Source organism: Dipodomys ordii, unplaced genomic scaffold (genome assembly GCF_000151885.1).
Source record: "Dipodomys ordii isolate 6190 unplaced genomic scaffold, Dord_2.0 Scaffold45, whole genome shotgun sequence".
Classification (NCBI taxonomy): domain Eukaryota; kingdom Metazoa; phylum Chordata; class Mammalia; order Rodentia; family Heteromyidae; genus Dipodomys; species Dipodomys ordii.
Genome location: NW_012267261.1, coordinates 11,339,748 through 11,356,007, shown reverse-complemented (window position 1 = coordinate 11,356,007; position 16,260 = coordinate 11,339,748). Strand labels below are relative to the sequence as shown.

The 16,260-nt window shown below is 40.5% G+C and overlaps 1 protein-coding gene across 1 annotated transcript in view; it reads left to right on the top strand.

The window, feature by feature from the left end:
* Positions 1 to 16,260, top strand: part of LOC105987968 (poly [ADP-ribose] polymerase 14-like) — a 37,947-nt gene that overhangs the window by 2,071 nt on the left and 19,616 nt on the right. Inside the window, exons 2-6 of the mRNA XM_013019415.1 lie at positions 3,350 to 3,480; positions 4,160 to 4,187; positions 7,545 to 7,787; positions 9,334 to 9,570; positions 11,837 to 14,124. Of these exons, the coding sequence (XP_012874869.1) occupies positions 3,350 to 3,480; positions 4,160 to 4,187; positions 7,545 to 7,787; positions 9,334 to 9,570; positions 11,837 to 14,124 (2,927 nt within the window). The remainder of the gene's footprint in view (positions 1 to 3,349; positions 3,481 to 4,159; positions 4,188 to 7,544; positions 7,788 to 9,333; positions 9,571 to 11,836; positions 14,125 to 16,260) is intronic.

The window sequence follows — 16,260 nt, the reverse complement described above, 5'->3', positions numbered from 1 at the left end:
CCTTGAGTTCAAGCCCAGTATTATCACAACAAAAAGTAAGGGTGAGGGGAGAAAGAAAGAAAGACTCAGCTTCTCCGACCCTTTGCATCAGAATATAACATAGTAACCCAGCATTCATGTCATAGCCAGAGCCACAAATAGCAGGGCCCCCCAAATTCCTTTCTGCCAGACCTCAGAGCCATCTTACTGTTGACCACACCCTCTCCTTAACAAAACTTCCTTTCCATGTTTTCATGGAATTTCCCTTTTCTAGCTAATCCTTCTGATCATCCCAGCTTACATCTGCATTGCATTTGAGGGCATTGCCAAAGGCATTCACAGACAAAATGCTAAGCAGGGATATGAAAATTCCACAGAGGTTAAGCTGTATTTCCTTACAGCCATTCAGCTGGTTCTTGGCAGGGTTAAAGTCACATCTAGACTCACACGTGTCCACTTCCACTTTCAGTTTTTATACTTGCCGCGGACCGGCTCTGTCGGGACGAGGGAGGACACCTATTGGGGGTAACTGGAACAGGTGGGGAGATGGCAAACAGACAACTCACACAGAAGAGGAGTGAATGCTGAGTGCGTTTTATTGCAGAGGATGACAAGCTTTTATAGGAAAAGGTCTCCATGAGAAAGGGCAAAAGGTTACACAATCTTGCTGCAAGGCTTCGTTCTTGGGTGGTCACCAGCTGGTCGCCTGATCTTGTTTTTGGTTGACGAGCTATGTTCCAGGCTTTACCTCTATTTTTTTTTTAGATCTTTCTTTTTTTTAATTTTTATTTTTTTGTGAACACACTGTACAGAGGGGTTACAATTACATGGGCAGGTTAATGCGTACATTTCTTATCAAGCATTGCAGCCTCCTCCTTTGTTTACCCTTCACATCCCTTCCCAGCCTCCCTCCCCCCACCCCCCACCCAATCCTCCACCCCCCCACCCCCCGACCTCCTTCCACCACCACCCCTGCACCGACGTTGTAAAGCTTGTTTTCGACATGACATCTTGTACTTCTCATTGTTGCAACAGGTCCACCTGTATCCTTAAACGACTTGTTTTTCCCCATCTCCTTTACAAGTTATACTGACATCAAATATAGGGAAAGCAGGGGTTATACTGTGGGGGAGGGGCATACAAAGCTACAAAGAGATAATCTTATAAATGCGTTAGAAACAAATGCATGAAAGGAAAACATTAAATTACATATCTAAGGGTTCATTTTCCTAACATCACATTATCTGACCTTTTTCGCTTGACTCATACATATACTAGATATTGCAAATATTTTTAAGAAATACAATTGGTTTCGAGATGCTTATCACCTATTAACCATTAACCAGAGCATATGGGCAAGGTGCTGGACAGAAAGGCATGAACTCTAGTACTTTATTGTTACTTTTGTTTAGTTTTGCACTTTATGCGGTTCAAATCTTTTCTAAGCAATTGTGCTTCTTTGCCATTTTTAGAGGGTCCCCAATTTGTGGCCAAAAATCATGATATTCAGTATACTTAGTTAAATCTGGCCATATATCAAATTCAGGCTCATAGTGTCTTCACTGTAACCCTTTCACATAATCGTTTACTCTTCTCCATAAAGGCCTTAACTATCTCATAAGATCTTCCTTGTTCCTTCTTTTTTGATAGTAAGCACCAAGGAGGCCTAGATCTAGCAAGTCTCTCAGTAAATGGAAGAGAGTAATAGGAAGTTCTTTCTCCTAAGTAGTTTACCCAACAGTTGCCATCCTTATCATACACATCTGTAACAGGCTATGGATCTGGGGGAAGTCCTTGGGGTCCCCTAGATAATGGAGGATCCCACCATTTTCCTCTGATAAGCCATTGCCACCTTCCATCTACCAACCTTTTAGGAATCTTATTTAGCTTTTGGTCTAAATATCCGTCTACATCTTTCTTATCTACAGGATATCCATATGGGTCTATTGTATATGCTTCAGGATTAAAGGGAAGTCCCCAATAGCCATACACTCTTTCTGCTCTAGCCGTGTCTACAGCTTCTTGTAAATCTCTTACAAACAATTCCTTCTGCTGAAGTGACGTCATGAACCCCCCAATACTTTTAAATTTACTTATGACTTGTCTAATAGCCTCCATAAGAGGGGCTTTCAGGGTAGCACTTAACTCTGGTGAGTTAGTCATATTCTCAGGACACTCATCGGATGTTGGAGTCATCATCACTTCCAAGAAAGAGCCCTGAATAAGAGAATGTTGAGCATGAGTAAGTAGAATAAGCAGCAGGAGCAGTAAAAGATTAATGGGCACTCCTATACAGCGAAGAAAAGAGAAACAGGAACAGGAACACCTCTTTCCCAGGGGCTTGCCAGACTTTCCAGGACGTAGGCCTCTTTGAAGCCCCATTCTCAGATCTGATAGCAGGTGTTCCATGCTCAGCAGACTCCACCGGAGTAGGCGTGGCATATACTCTATCCCTGATGTTTGATATATTAATCCTCTACGTGTTTATTTTTGCAAAATATTTTCCATCCCTTCTTTCATACATCCTTTACTGCCAGATATGAGGCCCTCATCATCACAGACTAAGAAACTGGACTTTCTGATTAGGTTCCTTAGCCACCTTCCTAAAACATAGCTTTCACCGTGCCATGTCCTAGGCCCTGGCTGTCCCTGAGGGATGCTTTCATTATTTCATCTCCGTGTAGAATGGATTCTGCTGCTTTTTGAATACCTACTGAGTGTCAGGGCCTGTACCAAGTTCTTTTTAATGTGTCTTCAATGTAATGCAGCCAACATTGATTTTTAATAAAACAACAGCAATCTTTATTAACTTCATTAATAAATAGATTTTTGCTTCATAAATAATGCTTATTAAGGAACTTGCTACATGAGTTAGTCACCTTTCCAATACTATGACAAAATGCCTTAACAGAAAGGTTCATTTTAACTCAGCAATATTAGAGGTTTGCACTTATGGTCAATTGACCTGTTGGTTTTTGGCAAGATACATCATGAGACTGCCGTTATCTCATGACCAGATGTAAAAAAGGGAGAAGGGGCTGGGTCCCAATATCTCCTGAAAAAGCACACATTACCTCATTTTCTCCCACCAGGTTATACTTCTTAATGCTCCATTACCTCCCATTAAGTGTCATAGGCTGGCAACTAAACCTTTAATACATAGGCTCTGCCGGGAAAGTACAGACCCAAACTATAGTGTTAATGCATGTGTAACAATGAAATTCTAATCCTTACACACTTACTAAACTTTTCTTCTTTTTTTTTTTTACTGTACAGAGCCTCTTTTGAGAACTTGAAGTAACATAAAAATAATAGAATAATTATAAAATAAAGAATGTCACTTGACTGTTTTCTCTTCTTGACTTTTCAGTTCGTCAGAAGGTTCTGGAGAAACAGAATCATGAGTTGGAATTGCCAGGAACAGGAACATTCAAGCTCACTGTCCAGTTGCCCACTGCCCCGGATGAAGGCCCTGTCTTTAAGAAGGAAATTCCAACAAAGGTAAGCCAGATGGAGCCAGGGTTCAGAGGGATCCGGATGATGTCCCAAGCTCCCAAATGTGGGAATCTCAATAAGAAAATGTGGTGGAATGAGGAGTGTAGATGAAACCAGAGTGAGAAAAGTGGCTGAGAAATATGGAGGAGATGGGAGCTGTATTAAGGCGGTATGACAGAATGGAGGAAGAGTACTTTTCCTTTGATTTTAGTAGTTACAATAATATTAGTTTGGGATTTTAAATGCTAGCTCTGGCTCTTTATAGCCTGAAGCTTGCATTGTTTTTAGAAGACCGCCATCCATACTACCTGCTATTTCCCCAATTAAAAAATGGATTGTTAGATTACTGTGAGGGTTAATGAGATGACTTCTATGAATCTTGCTGTTATAGTGAGTACATAATAACTGTTGAGTCTGAAAATTATGACCTCAGCTGTTTGTCTGATTCAGGATTACCCCATGCACTGAACATTTAATGTGAATTAGGAATTACATTGCATCTCATTTTTACCAATGACCAATGGATGCTCCGTGACATATGACCTCAGATGCACTCAAGAAACCCAATGCGGGAGTATTCCATTATCATGTCTATTTACCATACAACTCCTGTCTGGTCTTAGGAATGTTTTCTTAATGTAATTACTACTAGTAGAGTAATGCTACTTTATTGTTTTGGTTTTAGGAATCCCGGGTAAATGAAGATGTTAAAGGTAAAACTAAAGTTGAAGCGGCTCTGATGTTCACTAAGCAGTTTTGCAGTCATTATAGAAATCACCTGGGAATAGTCCTTCTCTTCCATCTTTACACATCACAGGGTCTGCTCAGTGTGGGGCTGGACCATCTTCACACCTATCTATGCAAGCTTGTCAGAGAGCAGACACTATGAGGTTACTTAGGCTCAAGTCCCTCTAGGACCTGGGAGATGTCTGCAGTTGAGAAGAGGGAAAAAAAAATTTCTAGAAAGTGGCAAGAAGCTTAATGGTAGAGCCCATCTATGCCCAGGTGTCCAGTAAGAAACAACAACAGATCCAGTCACTGGTGGCTCACAGCTATAATCCTAGCTACTCAGGAGGCTGAGATTTGAGGATCTCCATTTGAAGCCAGCCCAGGCAGGAAGGACAGGAAAGTCGGTGAGACTTATTTCCAATAAACCACTCAGAAAAAGCAGGAAGTGGCACTGGTTCAAGTGGTAGAGCATTAGCCTTGAGTAAAAGAAATTCAAGGATAGTGCCCAAGCCCTGAGTTCAAGCCCCAGGCCAAAAAAAAAAAAAAAGGAAAGAAAGAGGAAAAGAAACAAGGACAGGGCATGTCCATCCACAGATGCTGTGTGGCTGCATCTGTCAGCACTGCTTTGTGAACACTTGGTGTACAGAGATGTCCTATGCAGCCATAGCAAGAAGAACCATAATGGTCAGCAGCAGAAGTGGATGCAGTGACCCCAAAGGCAGCTTCTCTTCTTACCTCACCTATGATTGGAATCAGCCAGGAGTTAGATAGCTGTCCTGGATTCTGTTACTTAAATAGTGGCTGCATATTGGTGTGACACTTATAAACTACTAGTTTTCATGGATATGCATGTTGTTACGGAGCGTAAAATGATGACCCATGCTGAATGAACTAAACAAGAGTGAGACAGTGATATATGGACCCAAATCTTAGGGAAATGCATTCAAAATTAGTCTAAAATCTCCCATGAAAGGTTCATTGGCAGAAAGGGACTAGATAGTCCTCTCTGAGACTTAGGAATTTAATTAAACAAATGTGAAATAAGTTAAAATAATATCTAAATAATATCTAAAAGTCCATGAAATTGATGTTTCTTGTGCTTTTAACAATTTTATTGTCAAATTATTGCTGTACATACACTAAATTCTGACAATGAACCTAAGCTAAAACTCTAGAAATGACTTAGATTGGGATGGGCATTTTTAGAACAGAGTCGTGTATGAATGGAGAAGAGTTGCCTAATGAGTCCTAAGTCTCAAAGATCAAGAAGCAGAGGCCGCTGCGTCATGGGTGGGCATGTATTAGGCATACCTGAAACGACAGGCTATGATTAGTTGGGCTGGACAGAAAATTGGAAACCAGCAGCTGGAATGTCTTGGAAAAGAATCAAGGCCAAGGGCAGCGAATACTGGTTACTTGGGTTGGGAAAATCTGGAACTTCCTCATCCAAATCTCCAGTCTAGACTCCTTTTTAAATTTCTTGTCTCTTGGATGTTCCTATTGAGTAGTCAGAGCCAATCTACTGAAGCCATTTGTATCCTTTCGCTCATCAAACAAGTTTTCTTTAGGACTTACTGTTTCTTTTTTAAGTTCTCAGCCAGTTTGCCTCTCACCTTCTGGGAATTAAAGGCATCTAGCTTCTTACATTTCATAGACATTGGTCACCAGTTTATAAAAAGTCTTAACATCCATCCTTCTCTTGTGGCTAGGCCCTCCTGTGACTTTCAAGTCTATCATGGAGGGAACTCATAGTGTGGTCTCTGTTTCTGGGAGCTGTTTCTAAATATTTCATCATCCTTTCACAGATACTCTGTCTCACCTCTAGCTTCACCTGCAAGGTGAAGTTCAGAGCACATTCTGGATCTGACCTGTTTTTCTGAACTAGTTGCTCATATATCTGCCCCAGAGCACTCCTTTGTAGACACATCAGTCACATTACCTTTGTCTAAAGTGTCTGGTGATTATTGCCCACAATATCCTTTACTGCTATTTTCTGTACCTAATTCTGGGCACCCTTCAAGGCCCTCACAGCTACATCCAGTTCTCTGAGGCCTTTCTATACAAGCCCAGCCCCTTGATCTGTTTTTCAAACTCTTGACATGCTTCTTTGGTGTTGAAGCTTCTAATAGTCACAGGTTATAAAATAATTGCTTGTCCAGGATCTGATAGTTTGCATCTATAATCCCACCTATTGAGGAGGCTGAAATCTAAAGGACTGAAGTTCAAAGCCAGCCTGGGCAAAAAAAAAAAAATCACTTGATTTTATGTAGCCAAAAAAAATATCCATTTAACTCTAGCCTGCAAAAAGTGGGGCTGGGGTGTGGTTCAAATGATAGAGTGCCAGTTTAGCATGTATGAGGTTCTGAGTTCAACCCCAGTATTAGAGGGGGAAAAACTGTTTCTGGGAAGACTCTTACTATGTAGTTCACTTAGTCCAATGCTCTCATTTAATATTAAGACAAGGACACATAGCAAAAGAGTGGCAGTCAGGGGTTGAATGCATACAGCCTCATCCCTAACCCAGTACCTATTCCACATGATCATACCTGTCTCATTCAGTGCTGTTATGTTGTTTCTCCTTACACTATAGTCAATGTAAATGTGTGCACATCATTAGATGTCCTTGCATTCCATCAGAGTGCAGGAGTTCTCCTATTCAGTGATCATTAACTGAGTCTCAGGTATCTACCATGGGCCAGCAACACAAAGATGAACAAGCCTGGGTCTTGCTTTTGAAAAGTTTATTTCTATCATTGTAATGGATGCTGTGATAGAAATAAATGTCAAGTGCTATGGAGGACAAGTTGGGCAGAGGGATAAAGCAGAAAAGAATATAATATAATTAAACTTAAAATACAAATGATAATAGAAAAATGCTATATTATATATATATATACACATACATGCATACACACACACACACACACACACACACACACACACACACACACACACACACTATCCCTGGGGCTTGAATTCAGGGCCTGGGTGCTGTTCCTGAGCTTTTGTGCTCAAGGTAGTGCTCTACCACTTAGCACTTGAACCACAGCTCCACTTCCTGGGTTCTTTTTGTAGTTAATTAGAGATAAGAGTCTCATAGACTTTCCTGCCTGGGCTGGCTTTGAACTGCAATCCTCAGATCTCAGGTGAGCCACCTGCTTTACATTATAATATAATATAATATAATATAAAGCAGCTTTACATATTTTTAACTTACCAAAGCAGAAAGCTATTTCTATTAGGGACCTAAAAACAAAACATTCATATCTTAGTCTAACTAACTGTGCTAAGACTATGGCAGATAAATATAATACAACTTCCTTTGTCTCCCCCCAAAGCAGATGTGTCAGAAGAGCTGGACACAAAACTTTCTCTCTGTAGTACACCAGAAAAACAGGAAGATATCCCAAGAGAATGTGAAAACATTTCCTGTGTGGTGGCACTTGAAAATCTTAAGGCAAATGTGACTGACACAACATTGACCTTACTAGTGGAGAACATAAGTGGCCTCTCCAGTGATGACTTTCAGATGGAAGTTATCCGAGACTTTGATGTTGCCGTGGTTACTTTTCCACAGCATAAAGGTAAGCTCAAGGGACATTTCATTGGCCAATATTCTTTGTTCTTCTCCTTTTTACCAGAGAGAGAGAGAAGGAGAGAGAGGGGGAGAGAGAGAGATGGAAGGAGAGAGAGAGAGAGAGGGAGAGAGCACCATGCTAGGGCTTGAACTCAGGGCCTTGCTCTCTCCCTTGGTATTTTTGCTCAAGGCTACCACTTGGAGTATACTCTGCCTAATGGCTGAAAGAAAGAGGCAAAGTCATCCTCAATCCTTTCTCCCACCCAGGGACCAGAAAACCTCCCACTAGGTTTCACTACTTAAGGTTCTTCCTCCTCCTAATATCATCAAGCTGGGGATTAAGGATTTAGTACATGGGCCTCTGGGGGACAGTGTAGATCTATATTATAGCATCTGCTAGCTTCCTGGGCAGATATTCTAGAGGAACTCACAGTTTGGGAGCAGGTAAGAAGTTTCTATGGAAGTAAATAACAAGAGGAAATAGATAACAAGCTAGCAAGAGGAGAAGCTGTGGAAATGGGAAGAAAGGAGATCCAAACAAGGTATTAGTGTTACACTTGTCAAGTCTGTACTGTAGTCATACTGGCTGATTGTATTTAAACTGCACTAAGTAAGATGTTTCATGCCATTGCTGTAACCTCTGACTGACATGCTTTGATTGCTTATCCCTCTGAAAAATTCTTCTTTGCTCTTCAAAACCCAGATTCAAGACTTTGAGGTATGATTTTTTTTTTCCTTTTCAATCCCACAAGAGGTAATGTAGTTTCTTTCAAGGCCCCTTCTCTCCTAGGTGGCCATCTGGCAAAGACTTACTTTATTCATATCTAGATTATTTTATTCATACACAGATGGTAGCGCAGTGTATTATGGTCCCGCCATCAGTTCTTACTAATTTAGAAAAGGTAGGCTGATTCATGAAGGATGAACATAAACAAAGTTTAAAAAAATTACAAGGGCTGCCATTTTACTTGGGGTGGGGTAGGGGGGCATGGCGGTTACCCTAGCATGTACAAGTGTGTTCCTTAGCACAGCAAAAAAAAAAACAAAAGCAAAAACAATAACAGAACATTAGAGAAGGGTATTTGTGACACAAAAATGGCATATGCAAGGGTGAAGGGGAAAAAAAGGGAGGTTTCAAACAATGGCTAATTTTTGCGGTGATGTGGAAAATAATTTGCAGGGAAGAACTGAAGTAATGCTTGGAAATCGCTAAGGTCACTGTAAGCTGTTGAAGGCGTGTGAGCTTTGACCTGCAGGCATGGCACCATTGAAGGACTGGAGAGAGGGGAGTGAAATTACAAGATGCCATTGTAGGCTGGTGAGGAGTATGACTAGAGAAACACTGCTCAGTGCCAGTAATGATGTGACACATTCACAGACACATCATTCAGAGACAGGAGGTTTTATGCATGCCAAGTCTCAAGTAGGTAGTAAAAATCCCGTCTCAAACTGGAGTGCTGGCTTCTTCCTTTTAACTCGATTAATAACCAGGCCACAATCTTCTATGTTCTTTAGATATCAAATCGTAATATCCTAATTTTCTTCTTTTGTAGATGCCATCAAATTTGTTGATGATTGTGCCAGGCACCATTCAATTAAAAGACTTCAGGTTTCTCCAAGACTTCTGGAAATGACAAAAACAGTCAAGGTTGAAAACCTGCCCCCTGGTGTTGATGACTACCAGTTGCAACTTTTCTTTGAAAATCCTTTTAATGGAGGAGGAAGAGTTGCCAGTGTTGAGTGTTTTCCAGATGAGAGTTCTGCTCTGGTTGAATTCTGTGACAGAAAAGGTACTATCTCATAGCTTTTGGTATCTGGCATAATCTAGGCCATTTAAGCAGGTCCTAGCAGTTAGTTACATTCTCACTCATTTTGCTTGTTTAAAATGATTTTAATTATCTGTTCACTTGGGATATGATACTTCATGAGGGCAGTGATTACAATTTTAGAGAATCAGTGCCAAATTTTTAAAAGCGAAAAGGAGATTGTATATAACTGACTAAAACATGTATCTTTCTTGGGGCTTTTGATGTGCTATATTAAAAAGACAATTTGTGTTTATCCATCCACATAAATTCTCAAATTAATTTAAGCCAAGTCTAGGTGAAGACATACTCAGTAGCATAATACAGTTTCTATAAAGTGCTACTGCTCCATCTTTTCTGTAAGTGTCATTACTCAGGAACTAATAGGAATGGTTTCAAATAACCTCAGGATGGAGACTATAAGGCATATTAAAATGACATCTTAGATGGTCATCACAACAGACAAACCTGAGTTTGAATCCTAGTTTTGGTGCTTACTGACTGTGAATTTTGGGGGGCCTGGGTGCTGTTCCTCAACTCTTCAGCTCAAGGCTAGCGCTCTACCACTTGAGCCACAAGGCCACTTCCGGTTTTCTGGTGGTTAATTGGAGATAAGAGTCTCACGGGCTTTCCTGCCCAGGCTGGCTTTGCAACCACAATCCCCAAATCTCAGTCTCTTTAAGTAGCTAGGATTACAGGCATGAGCCACCAGCGTCTAGCTTCGTGTTGTGATTTTTGACAAGTTGCTTTAAGCCACCAAACCTGTGGGTTTCTTATCTGTAAAATGGGTGTCACAGTAGTAATTTGCTGAGAGCAGTGTTGTGATGACTTGATGAAACCAACCTGCAGACTACCTGGAATAATGCAGAGTTCAGTAACTGCTAGTGAATACTGGCACAGATCCTCCATGGGACTGTGGTGGGATTTTGGGCTTATATTTTTGGGCTTTGGAGGCTTTCATCTTTCTATCAAGCCTGGCACTAGTCCTTGATCACAAAACAAATATGATGAAATTATTTTAACATCTTTCCACCATGGATGAAGTTGAAGTCCAAGTTATTACTGGAGTTTACCTATTTTTTTTTACCTGCCTGGCAACTAAGTGAAAATAGGGAATGTCTAGGAGGCTAATAAGAATAGAAAGAGGGGGGTGGGGATTGGATCGGTCTCTGTACAATGACCAAGAGGTAACTGTATCATGGGCAGAAGGAGGTAAGGGTTTTTACTGAATTATAGTCTCTGGGCTGGGCTCTCAAATGACTAAGAATGATTTTGTTTTGCTATAATGGAAAATCACAGGTTTTGGGGCTGGTAGATGCTGGATATTAACTCAGATATTCACTTAAGTTATCTAATTCTTCCCAGCCTCCATCTTATTATTTAAAAATAGGGATGATAATAATAATGTCTCTCCCTTAAAGGGAGGTTTCAAGGATTAAATGAACTTCATATATAAAAAGCACTTCAAAAAGTATCTGATGGCTGGGTGTTGATGGCTCATGCCTGTAATCCTAGCTACTCAAGAAGCTGAGATTGGAGGATCATGGTTCAAAGCCAGCCTAGGCAGAAAAGTCTGTGAGACTCTTATCTCCAATTAATGACCAAAAATGTTGGAAGTATGTGGCTCAAGTGGTAGAGCACTAGCCTTGAGTACAAAAGCTCAAGGATAGTGCTCAGACCCTGAGTTCAAGCCCCAGGATTGGAACATACATACAAAAGTGTCTAATATAAGAGTTATTATTGTTCTGCTCTAAGATGAGTAATAGAATCTAAGACAACTGTGAAGCTTAAAATTCTATGACTATATGAAATAGAACAAATAACATGTTACTCAAATGAATTTGTCTTTGAGGAACAATATATTCCTCACACTGGACAAATACCAACCTTGTGTTTGTGAAGAAATTCATATCCATTATTTCATATGGTGGGAATGCATCCCTGAGATATGGACAAGAGAATAATGGGAGTTAATTAATATGTATCAACATATTAATTAAAATGTATCAACATATTAATCAGGTAGAAGGTAATTGTTGCTTTAAATAAGGTCTATCTGTACACTGTTAGTACATGTCAATTTATAAATGAGCATCTTGGGAATAGTGCTGCCTTAAAATTTCACATCAACATTGTGCAAACATTAGGATTTATTTTCCTCTAGAAAACAAAAATGGGTTGCCTTAATTTGTTTTTATTTGAAATGTATCCCATCAAGATGATGTTATTTTTATTCCTTTTGCTTTGAAAGTGTTAGAAACCATCATGGCCAAGAAGCATAACTTCAATAAGATGCCAATATCAGTCTTCCCCTACTATATCTCTTTGGGCACCGCCTTGTATGGTAAGGAGAAGCTCCCAGCACCATTCAAAGAGTCATTGGATCCACTCTTATGCAAGTTTTTTCAGAAAGAAGGGCATCTGATTGAGGAGATAAACAATGAAATGAGGCATTGTCACTGTGAGCTAACATGGTCCCAACTCAACAGTACAGTTACTGTCAGACCTGCAGCCACGCTGGGCAGCCAAACAAGATCAAAAATCAAGACCTGGCAGAAAGATGCATCCACAGCACTAGCTGGCATCAGGTCTAAATATGAAGTTATCTCACTCCAAGTGGAGCCAGGAGTGTGGGACACCATCAAACAAGATATAGAAGATGATAGGATTTTGATTGAGTTTGATACAACTGAGGAGATGATGATTTTAGCAGGAAAATCAGAAGATGTGCAAAACATTACCTTGAAAACCAAGGAATTAATAGAAAACACCATGCAAAAAATTAGAAAGGAACAGGAGAGTCTGGAGGAAAAAGTGGCCATTTCTCCAGGAAAGTATTTTCTTTTGTGCCATAGTGGTTTCCTGAACCATCTAGGAACAGAGTGCCCAGAGATGGAACTCTCTTACAATGAATCCACTCACTACCTGTGTGTTAAAGGACCCCGTGCAGATGTGTATAAATTAAAGAGTGAAGTCCTGGCAGTGATGTTTTCCATGGTTCGGAAAACACTTCAGATTTCTTCTGAGGTCTCCAACTTTTTGCAACAGGTAGACTGTAAAGAATTGTCTCAGTTTCTCTTTATAAAACAGAAAGTTCTTGCAGTCTATGATCTATATGATATAACTGTTGACTTGACCAGCTGTTCTGCTAAAGATCAGGCACAAGCTGAAGAACAAATGCTCAGTGGCTTAAATTATAAACGCATTGAAGTTGAAGACAAGGAAATTCTTAATAGCAACAAATGGAAAAAGAAAGTTAATGATTTGCAAAAGAAACACAATTCCCACACAAAGGTGGTGGCAATCACTGAATTAACTTCAGGATCTCCAGCTGAGGTGATCATTGCAGGTTGTGTGAAAGAAGTCAATGAAATCTATACCTTGCTTTTTTACTTCTTGGAAAAACATATGAGAATAGAGAGATTCATTGAGGTCAAGCCATCCTTGCTTCTAGACTACTTCAGGGCAAACAAGAAGGAATTCTGGCCAAAGAAGACAGGTGTGCAGGTAATTTTCAAGCCTGAAAACAGAAAGAATGGCATTTTACTGATTGGTACCAAGAGTAAAGTACTAGAAGGAACAGACATCGTTGCAAAAGTTCAGAATTTAATCTGTGTTAAAACCTTTAACATTGATAAGCCAGGAGCCAGGCAATTCTTCCAGGATAAAGTGTTGTTTTACAGAAGTGAGGTCAGACGGTTGTATAGCTGTAGCATTGAACTCCAAGAGGACAAAGAAAAACAGGAGGAGGTAGGCAGTGAAAATGTACAGAAGTGCTTCTTTAAGAAGAGGGTGGCTCCTGGTGTCATGCTGATTGTGAAGCAGGGTGACTTGACTCAGTTTCCAGTGGATGTGGTGGTGAATGCTGCAAATGAGACCCTCAAGCATATTGGTGGGCTTGCTGCTGCTCTCTTAAAAGCAGCTGGCCCTGAGCTTCAAGCAGACTGTGACGAGATAGTGAAGAAAAGGGGCAAGATCCTACCTGGCAATGCGACCATCTCCAAAGCAGGAAGGCTCCCTTGCCAGCGTGTGATCCATGCAGTAGGGCCTCAGGGGAATGGCCATGATGTGCCAAGGTGTGTATTCCTGTTAAAGCGAGCTGTGGAAACCAGTCTTAGTTTAGCTGAGCAATACAAGTACCAATCCATAGCCATTCCAGCTATCAGTTCTGGAATCTTCAGCTTTCTCTTATACCAGAGTGTATGGAGCATTGTTTCAGCCATCAAAGACTACTACCAATATAAGCAGGAAGGTAGCTCCTTGAAAGAGATTTACCTTGTGGACCCATCTGAGAAGACTGCTGAGACCTTTGTTGAAGCTATAAAAAATGTATTTGAAGACACCCAACCCAGTACAGCTTCCCCGGCCAGGACCGAGTCCCCGACTGACTTCCTGCCTACAACAGAAGTCTTGCCTGACAGTGCCTCCCACCTCCGTTTTACAGTGGCACACCCACCTGTACCAAAGAAACCTCCATGTCTAGTAGCCCCAGGAGGCCTGAAGATGCTGTTGGTAAAAAGATGTGTGCAGGAGGCTGAGGTGAGTGTTGTTACTTGTATAACACTATCAAGATGCTGTGATACCACTGGGTCTGTGGTTCTCCCCTTGAGAGTCAGCAGGAGATAAGGATGGAAAAGTAAACCAACATCCCAACACAGTGAACATTTTAATCAAGTTTGAATGCCATATGTCCTCATTATCTTTAAAAAGCACAAATTGGATATGCTTTACATGAAATGAAATGATATAGATTAAATTACTCTGTGAAAGGTTTTGCTTTAGACTGCTTACAAAAAGAGTATCCCTAGGAATTCATCCAAAGGAGTGCCCGATGTAATGTGATAAACAGTAATAGAACACTTATATCAATCACTGAGAAAGAATCCTTGTGCTCATTCAGTCACTCCCATTTCATCTAACCACCTACTTTACCTCCCTATGCCCACCCGCAAGCATCCATTAATCTACTTTGCTGTAAGTTTGTTTACTCTGAAAATACTATGAAATACATCATACTATTTGTGGTTTCCTATGTCAGTCGTGGCTTGGGTGCTGTCCCTGAGCTTTGTTGCTCAAGGCTAGTGCTTGACCACTTTGAGCCATAGCTCCACTTCCGGTTTTCTAATGGTTAATCGGAGAGAAGACTCTCATGCACTTTCCTGCCTGGATTGGCTTTTGAACTGTGATCCTCAGGTTTTAACCTCCTGAGTAGCTAGGATTACAGACATGAGCAACTGGCATCTGGCTGACTGGTTTGTTTTACTAGGAAGATTTTTTTTCTTTTTGGTAGTACTGTTTTAGGTTTGCACATAGGACCTTGTGTTTGTGAAACAAGCACTTTACCATTACAGCCATACCCCCAGCCCCAGAGAGATATATTTCCAAGGTTCACCCATGTTGTAACTTTCATAGCTGAATAATACTTCATTGTTGGGAATGTTGTTCACCCATTCATCAGCTGATACACACTTGATTGTTTCTTTGACTTTCATGAGAACTGTTTCTATGAACATTTATTTACAAAATGTATATTGAAGACTTATTTCTTTTGTTTAGTACATATGTAGGAATGACAGAGCTAGGTTACATTGTAGTTTCAGAATTGACCTGAAGAACTGGTAGGCAAGGTTCAAAGTAGTTCTATCAGTTTACGCTCTGTCAGCAATGTTAAGAGGTCCAATTTCTGATCCTTGGCAACCATTATTATTATTTGTCTTTCTTATTATTGCCCTTTTAGTGAGTGGATGCTTTTATCATACAGTGGTTTTTATTTGAATTTCTTAATGACCAATGGTGTCAAACACCTTTACATATGCCTTTGGCCACTTAAATATCTTCTTTGGAGAAATGACTATTTGGATTCAGGTCTGCTTTTATATTGGGTTATCTTTTTTGTTGAATTTTAAATATATAACTCCATGGTCACATAACTGATTTGTAGATATTTTTTCCTGTCCTATGAGCAGTGTTTTTTTATATTCTTTATTTGAAGTTGTTATGTTTTAAAAATACAGATTATTTTAATTTAAAATAATGGGCTAGAAGCCAGGCGCTGGTGGCTTACGCTTATAATACTAGCTGTTCAGGAGGCTGAGGTCTAAGGATCACAGTTCAGAGACAGCTCAGGCAGGAAAGTCTGTGAGACTCTCAAATGAACTATTCAGGAAAGGTGGGAAGTGACACTGAGGCTCAAGTAGTAAGGTGCTAGTCTTGAGCAGAAGCAGCTCAGGGACAGTGCCCAAGCCCAGAGTTCAAGCCCCAGGACTTACCCCAAAAAAAAGTGGCCGAGGGGGGGGGGACTGGGAGATTAATTGGATTTCTAGTTACATTAGTAGTAAAGAATCACAGCCAACACTGAGGGTCACATCATGTCAAATAGCGCCATAAATGCTTACATGAATTTCCTCCCTAAATACTATGAGGTGAATTGTAGGAGTACTTTCCTCTCAGATCACAAGAGGAGAGAATGAGACTTAGAGGAATGAAGGAAGTGGCACAAATCCCACAGCTAAGCCATCAAGTAAAGCAAAGAATAGAATAGATTCTAAACTTGCACTATTTAAAATTACTGTCAGTAGGGCTGGGAAGGTGGCTCAGTGGTAGAGCGCTTGCCTTGCATGCATGAGGCCCTGGGTTCGATTCCTCAGCACCACATAAGCAAAAAGAAAAAAGCCC